The sequence below is a fragment of the Galeopterus variegatus genome, unplaced genomic scaffold, assembly GCF_000696425.1.
Source record: "Galeopterus variegatus unplaced genomic scaffold, G_variegatus-3.0.2 Scaffold7711, whole genome shotgun sequence".
Taxonomy (NCBI): Eukaryota; Metazoa; Chordata; class Mammalia; order Dermoptera; family Cynocephalidae; genus Galeopterus; species Galeopterus variegatus.
Window position 1 is genome coordinate 58,761 of NW_007733822.1, and position 8,435 is coordinate 67,195.

Below are 8,435 nucleotides of genomic sequence, written 5' to 3' on the forward strand. Positions count from 1 at the left end.
CTCCCAACTGCCTACAGAATCAAGTCCTGACGTCTCAAGGCAGCTAAAGCCTTCTGTGGTTTGGCTGTAACTTGACCGTACAGAACTCTTAACTCGAAGGCAGCTCCCTAGCAGCATACCCTGACCTTTCCTACCCCTGGCCTCCGACCTCATGGTGCTCTTGTCCTGGAATTCCCTTCTGCACACACACACGCCCCAGCTCTGCCCATGTAAGGCTACATAGGCTTTAGGCCCCGAAGCCCACCTGGTCAGTCCTAACCACCCTTCCACACTACCCTGCCGCCCCCACCTGACTGAGAGACGGTCCAGAGATCGCAACAGCATCACTCCTCTGAGCAACAGGGCCCAGCTCAGAAGGGGATCTGTGAGTGTGTGCTAATTGCACAAGCTGCCCAGGACGCAGGCTGGGCTGAGTGCGGAGGAGGCCAATGCCACCCACCGAGGAGGTCAACTACCTTCTCCTCTGGCACAGCCTTCTGCCACCTCTTTGCACACCTCACTCATGTTTCTTCCCCGTGTGAACACAGCCCCTGCCCCTCCAGCCCTCCCTACCCTCACAGGCTCTACTTAGTGTCCCCTATCCAGTGTCCCCTACCTCTACTTCCAGAAGCCTCCCTGATGCTCCACTCCCCTTAGGGGTTCCCTCCCTGCCCCCTCAGACCCTCCGCAGTGACCTGACATTTTTACCTTTTTTACAAAACCTGCTCCACCCACAGCCTTCCCATCTCAGGTCATGGCAACTTGACCCTTACAGCTGCACAGGCCACGAACCATTGTGTTACCCCTGATCCCACATCCAATTCATTGGGAAATCCCATCAGCTCTCATATATCCCAAATCTGGTTCCCCATCCCCTCCATTGTTACCACTCTGCCTAGGGCTCTGTACCAGCCTCCTCTTGGTCTCCCTGCCTGACTCCCCACTGTCCACTCCCAGCACAGCAGTCGGGGCCCTGCTTAAGTGTCACTGCTCAGCTCAAACCCTGCAGTGGCTCCCTAGTGCACAGAGAGTAAAAGCCAAAGTCCTCACAGTGGCCCACAAGGCTATCCATGGTCTGGGCCCTGTCACCCCTCTGACCTGTCTCCTAATATAGCCCCACTTCCACTCCATCCACTCTAACCATGTTGAACATACTTGAAAACCCCAGGGAACTCCTGCCTCAGGGCCTTTGCACTGGTTGTTTCCCCTATCTGGAATGCTCTTCCTGCAGACAGCTGCATGGCTCACACAAGGCTATCCATGGTCTGGGCCCTGTCACCCCTCTGACCTGTCTCCTAATATAGCCCCACATCCACTCCATCCACTCTAACCATGCTGAACATACTTAAAAACCCCAGGGAACTCCTGCCTCAGGGCCTTTGCACTGGTTGTTTCCCCTATCTGGAATGCTCTTCCTGCAGACAGCTGCATGGCTCACTCATATGCATCCTTTAAGTCTTTGCTCAAATGCCACCCTTATGAGGCCTACTCTGCCACCTTTATAACGTGTCCCTCACCCCTCCTTCCTGCTCTCCCTGACCTATCACTAATTTTTTGCACAGCATTTACCACCTTTTATTATTTACCTATTTATTATGTTTATACATAAAAATATAAGATCCACAAGGGCAAAGATTTTGTCTCTTTCTTTTCACTAATAAATACCCATCTCTAGAACAGTGCGCAGCACACAGTAAGGCACTCACGAATATTTGTTGAACGACTGTATTTCCTTATGAGATAATATCTGCTCTCCTCAGCCAGATGAGAGCCCCTGAGGGCAGGGGTGGGTGGTACTGTCCTTTGCCTGCACTAGCTGCTCACCCAGATCCCGCAGGTGCACAGCAGGTGCTGGCAGCTGGGAATGGACGAGATGGAGATGGGTTTGGGCCACGCTGCATCCCAGATGCCTGGTTTCTTGCTGCCAGGCTGAGACCTCAGTGAGGGCAGGAATGGGTCTGGGACACCCCTGAATTCCCTATACCCAGCTCAGAGCCTGGCACCTGTATGCCCTCAGTGAGCACAGGAACAAATGCCCATACCCCACAAAGGGTCTGGTGGCATCTGCCTGTGTAATCACAGACTTCATTATCAAGCAGAGGCTGGAATTGACCTCAAAAGTCCTTTCTTGTGAAAAAAGATTAGCTTTGGGCTTGCAAAACCTATGGTTCCAGTTGGCCCACAAGCAGGGGGAAGGGGGGTTGTGTCCTAAAGTTTTGATGGGAAAGACCTCTCAGGCCTCGCCTTCCCAACCTGAGTGCCTTCCTGCTCTGGCATTGTGACACCCCTCTCCCCGTTTCCAGGTGATACTGAAATGTTTGGATTCTGGGTTGCCCATCAGCAAGGGGAGAGGGACCCAAGCCCAACCCTTACCCTGTAATTCTGCATCCAGACAAAGAGGCCTTCTTGGTCCAGCTGCCTGTGGTGAGGAGGTGGTTAGGTCAGGGCCAGGGGAGGGGACAAGTCTGAGCCTCTCCTTCCAGCCTCAGGAATGCCGGGCACAGGAATTGGAAGCAGGTGTGGGCTGCCTGGGCAGACCATCTGCCTCCTCCCTGCTCCCTTCCTCTCCTTCCCATTCCAGCCACTGCTCTGGGGAGTTTCCATGTGTTCCTGGCTTGAAAAGAAAGTAGGGTGGACTCAGGCTAGGAGCCACTGGGGAGGGGTGACATTCCGAGACCAGAGGACATTGAGATGGGGACCCCTGGGGCTAGGAGAAGGAGGGGTGGAAGGCCAGAACCCCAAGGCCGAGTCCAACAGTAGCCTGGTACCAGTAGAGGCACTGACTCCCCACCCTGCTCTGCCACCATCCCCAATGACTCTGTGGGGCCTGCAAACTTGAGGCAAAAACCCAAATTTTGTTTTTTCAGGGGGTTTAGACTTGAGAGAAACAATGGACACTAAGACAAGTGACACAGAACCTAAAGCACCCTTCCCTGAGCAGCAGAACAGAGTGAGGCTGGGGCAGCCCGGTGGAGTGGACAGCCAGCCTAGATCCATGCTCGGCCACTCATTAACCCTGAGACGTTGGATGACTTACTTAACTTCTCTGAGCCTCAGTTTCCTAATCTTTAAAATGAAGATGATCATACTATCGATTTCACAAGGTTATTGGGGGGATTAAATGAGAAAAAGAAAAGAGAGAAAAAAAAATGCTTGGCATAGTGTCTGCTCAATAAATATCAGCTCCTATTATTATTCTTATCATTTAAAATAGGAGCTGTCTCTTCTTGCAGGGATGGTCCCGTTTGAGACCAGGAGACAGAAGAGGCATCTTGCAAGTGGATGACAAGAGAGGAGACAGGAAGTCCTCCTGGGATAAGCCTGCTTGGGATAATGACTCTCAAATGCCAAATGGGAGACAGGAAGAGGACACAGGTGCCTCTGTTTCCCCAGCTCTCTGCCCCTATGACAACTTTCTCAGCCTGAAGACAAGGAGACAGAAGAGGCATCTTGCAAGTGGATGACAAGAGAGGAGACAGGAAGTCCTCCTGGGGTAAGCCTGCTTGGGATAATGACTCTCAAATGCCAAATAGGAGACAGGAAGAGGACACAGGTGCCTCTGTTTCCCCAGCTCTCTGCCCCTATGACAACTTTCTCAGCCTGAAGACAACTTCTTTCTGAAGGAGCAATCTGAGACAACTGCAGCGAAGGAAGAGGGATGCTGAGCTGTGATTCTGGCTCCAGGGTAAGTCACTTAACACTTCAGGGCCTCAGTTTCTTCATCTGTAAATGGGGTTAATAATGGTACATCCTTCTTAGGGTTATAAGCGTTAAGTGACTAACAAGGTCAGGCACGTAGTAAACACTATGTAAGTGCTGTTAAATAAACGTTCTGGAGTCCAGAGTGAGAATGTTAAGGCTTTACTCTAACACCACACAGGGGAGGGTCTCTTCCCTCCCAAAGTCTCTGACATCCACTGTCCCAGCTCAACCTGTCACAACCGGTACCTGGAACATAGTAGACAGTCAAGTATCTGCTGAATGAATGAATGACCAAATGAATGACTGGATATGTGGTGTGTGCAGGATAATTAATAACACAAAAAATTTTTTTAAAAATAACAAATGGTTGTTAGGAGCTCAGGGTAGGGAGCCATAGACTCCAATCCTGGTTTCACAACTGGAAGCCAACAAGTGAGCCTGTCGCTTTATCTATAAAGTGGGACTAACAACCGCACCTGGCTTGGGCCTGGTAAGTAGAAGAGATATGTGTGAAGTGCTCAGTAAATGCAAGCGTAATTCTGTCCCCTGGATGCAGATGCGGCAGCTGAGGTCCAGAGAGGCAGAGTTGGTGGGGGCCCCCCACTGGCGCCTCGCCTTCCTGGCTCGAGGGTTGAGCATGGGGTCCTCCTGGGTCACAGGCACAGTGTGGGTGCTGGCTCAGCCACTCCCTGCTGTGCCACCTCCCTGGGCCTCAGTCTTCTCATATGTGGGCCTCCAGCCCACAATCCCCACCTCACTAGGAGCCTGTGAGAATGAATGAAACTGCACACGGAAGCCACTAAACTCAGTAGGTGCTCCTCAGCAAATGGCCTTATTTTATCCCTGCCTTAGGGCTCTAACTCCACAAGCTTGTTGGGTGGAGGCCTGCTTTGGTCCTTCCCTGCATCTACTCAATGCCCTGTGGAGGAGGGTAGGCAACCTGGAGGGGCAGACAGCCTGGCAGCAAGGGGGAGCAGGCTCAGGCGAGCTAGGGGCCCACCCGAGCAGTGAGGATGGGGACAGGGAGCGGAGACTGCTCTTAGGAACTGAGGGTCCCAGTCTGGCCTCTAGGGTGCAGGTTGGACAGAGATTCAGTACCCTAAAACAGCCTTGGTGGGTGTAGGGAGATATAACATCTAGGCCCAGGAGCAGCACAGTACCCGGGGCAGCTGTGGAAGCCCGAGAGAGGGAGGAGGAGGAAAGGAGAGGAAGGAGGAGTCTCAGGTTCTGGAGTACTAGGCTGAGGCATTTTGTCTTGAAGGCCCTGGGGAGCCACAGAATCTTCTTGAGCAGGGGAGTAACCTGGTTAGCACTGCAAGGGTTTCTCTGCCCCACACATAGAATGGACTGGAAAGGGAGAGCCTGGGCACAGGGGACCAGGGAGAAGGCAGCTGCAGCTCCCTTCTGGCCTCTGATTTGCCGTGTGAGGATAGGGATGGAGGACACATGCCAGGCAAGGCTGGCACAGCTATCAGAGATGCCCTGGGAGGACGGCCAGGGCAGCCTGCTCCATGTTCCTTTCACAGGGTTGCCAGAGCCAGCGAGTCAGGCCAGGGGTGGAAAGGGGAGTCCCCGGGAGAAGAGCTTTGGTCTTCTGGGGCTGGGGGTCATCTTAATCAGCACTAAGACCCCCAGCTCAGAGAAGCTGAGGCTATAGGAAGGCAGGAGCTAGAACAAGGATGCTAGGAGAGGAGGGCCTGGTGGCAGTAGAGGGAGAAGTCACACTGGAACTGGTGCAGCACAGGGGACACAATCTGGCCTGAGAAGCAGCTGGCCACCTCTAGGACTCTCTTCGAGGATTTGCTTTGAGAGCCGGGCGAAGGATGTGACCCTCTCCGGGCCTCTGTTTCCTCCCCTCTGTCTTTGTAGTTATACGTTTCAAAGGTGGGGACAATGGTATTAGAGGAAGCCTTGGGCAGCCCCAGTGTCCAGGGTGGAAAGGAAGCGGGTGCAGGAGCTCGAGGAAGAACCAAGCTCAGGTCAGGCACTTGGAAGCCACCCACACATGGAGGGACGGGGGCGGTGCTCACATGTGTTTGGTGTTGTGAGGACACATCCACGCCCACACATGCATGCAGGCTGCCAGCGCCCGGCTTCAGACCCCTGGGTGTGTGGCCAGGAGGAATGAAGTCAGTCTCAGAGAATCCGCCCTGGGCTCCCACACCAGGCCTGGGGGTCTGATCTCAAGTACAAGGCTTGGCCTTCCCTGGGCTGGGATTTTCCACCGTCCCAGCCTAGCAGGGTGGGGAGGGAGGGACCAGTGATGGGGGAGACTACTGCTCCCTCTCTGGCCTCTTCATGAGACCCAAATTAGCCGGCACCCCCCACATACCTGATTCCCTCCATGATTAGGGGAGGGAGAGCCCAAGGGTGCTGACCGCCACCCCTTGCAGCAATGCTTGGACACCTCCTCTGGGCTCCCATAGCCTCTGCCCCCCTTCCCATGTTTGCCTACTCACAGCTCCCTCTGCTATGCTTCCCCAGGGCAGGGCCTGGATTTGACGCATATCCACACACTCAGCTTGGCACCTAGGACCTTAAATGAACTGTGGGGCTCAGGGGCAATGGCCAGAGGCTCTGCTAAGCACCAAGCACCCCTACTCCAGATATAGCCTTGCCCTGCCCTGTTCCCCCTGGAACCAACTGGCTTCCTTAAGAACTGACAAGCCAAAGAGGGGCCCTAGAAAACCCACTGGCTTGGAGCCCAGACACCAAGTCCCAGGCCTGGCTCTGCCAGCGTTGTGGCATTTGAGGTCTCAGTTTTCTCCTCTGCCCAGAGGTGGGGCCTTCTGGCTAAGCCTCCTGCTGAGGTCTTGCATTCTAAGAAAAGCTACCACAAAAGTTTAGCACCTTATAAGTAAAACAACCTCTTCTCCAAGGGGCTCTGGGAGCAGTTGACAGACAGCTGTAATACACCCTGCTGCAGAGAAGCTGCAAGTTCCCAGTGAGGACCAGATGCGGGTGGCTGTATCCTTCACCCTATCACAGAAGCACCTAGCATCTGATTCGTCCTGAACTCCTGCAGGTTCTCAAAGTGGGATTCAGCACCTAACTGAAATGCCACACCTTGAATGTGAGGGAGTGGCTGCTAGCAGTGGAGACACTCCTCTCCCCTAGCCTTGGGCCCCAGCAGTCGCCCGTGAGACAGGAAACCCCCAGCAGCAGCCCCTCACCTGAGGCCAGCTTGGCTGGAGACAAGGCATCATCCCCACGCTGACAGAGGCAGAGGAGCAGAGGCTGGGGCTGCGGTACCTGCACCTCACAGGGCTCAGCTCTCCCCTGGTGGGCCTGGTACAGCAACCTCGGTGGGAGCTGAGAATCACAGGTAGAGGGCACTGACTACAGCCTGAAAGGGTGGTGGAGCAGTGGTGGACCGCCCATGCACTGGGGAATGAGTGGAAAGCCCTGAACAAAAAGCGGACTGCCCCACAGGAAGAGAAGCAGGAAGGGGGATTCTAGGACAGTGGAGGATGGGCCGATTGGCCATCCAGCCCTGGCAGTACCTTTGCTCTTGCCACAGTAGCCAGCCTGCTAATGGCACATGAAGAGCCTGTCCATCTGAAACAGGAAGGCTACCCCCTCCACCGCATCCTCATGTGCAGACGGCTTGGGACTTCTCCACACTAGGGCATATCTTCACACACCCCTCCCCCCAGAAGTGAGAGGGGGGCCCTTCCACAGCCACCTCCTGAGACTCTCCCCCAGCACTAGGGCTAGGGTGAGGGGAATGAGGCCTTTATTGGTTTTCAAATAAACTCAGGATCCGTATTACTGATTTTTCAGTTTGCCTCAGGCTTCAATGTGGCTCGACATGCCACCCTTACTGATTTCTATTTAAAATTTGGATATTTTGTTCATCACGGATTTTCCTGCATTGTTTTTGATTTTTTTAAAATGCAGTGAAATATCACTTATCTTGATTACCGCGTTTTTTTGGTGCCCCCTTAAATTTTGCACCCAGGCCACTGCCTCACTGACCTCTCTTGTCCCAGCCTGGTCATGTAGTCTGGACCCATGCCTGGGGCAAAGGCTCACTCTGACCTGCTCATTCCGGCCAAGCTCACTTACGCCCAGTGACAGGGAATTTGCCACACCTCCAGGTGAAGACCCAGGTTTCCGATGCTCCCCGCCTCACCCTGTGAGCTGACACGGGGGCATCTCCAAGGGTGCGAGGAGGTGCCCTGATTGGAATGGGGGGGAGGCAGGGAAAAGGGTTCCTTCTGTTTGTCGCCAGATGACCCAAGCCAGGTCTGGAAGGTGCCTCCTCTCAAAGCCCGGCTAGTCCCTCTACCCCCTTCCCCTAAAGTCAGGGTGAGAGCCTAGACCTGCCTGGGCAACCCGTAGCATTGATGATGCGCGGATGTGGGGAAGGCTGGGGGGTGAGACGCAGCGGGGCTGCTGGCTGGGGTGGGGTCCTTGCTTAGCCGCTCAGGGGATGCCTTAGTAGTAAAGGATGGGGGAGGGGTCGGGGCGTCTGGAGCAGTTCCCCAGTGACTAGGAGGACAGGTAGGGGGGTCCCGGGCCCCGGGGCGGTACTCACCGCGACCGTTCTGGTTGGGCCGGTACACGCTGCCCACACTGAGGCGGCCCTGCTGCGCGCCGTTGCGCTCCCCACCCGGCGGGGGCGCGTCGGAGCTGCGCACCGGCAGGTAGGGCGGATCGAGCACGCGGAAGGGGGGCTGCGGCTCCACGGCCCGCGGCGGGGCGTAGGCCTCGGGCGGCACGTTGGCGTAGGGCGGGTACCAGCCGAGGCA

At 55.1% G+C, this 8,435-nt stretch overlaps 1 protein-coding gene across 1 annotated transcript in view; it reads right to left on the reverse strand.

Moving 5' to 3' along the window:
• Window positions 1-8,435, reverse strand: part of LOXL1 (lysyl oxidase-like 1) — a 26,206-nt gene that overhangs the window by 16,503 nt on the left and 1,268 nt on the right. The window contains exon 2 of the mRNA XM_008592251.1: window positions 8,222-8,434. Within this exon, the coding sequence (XP_008590473.1) occupies window positions 8,222-8,434 (213 nt within the window). The remainder of the gene's footprint in view (window positions 1-8,221; window position 8,435) is intronic.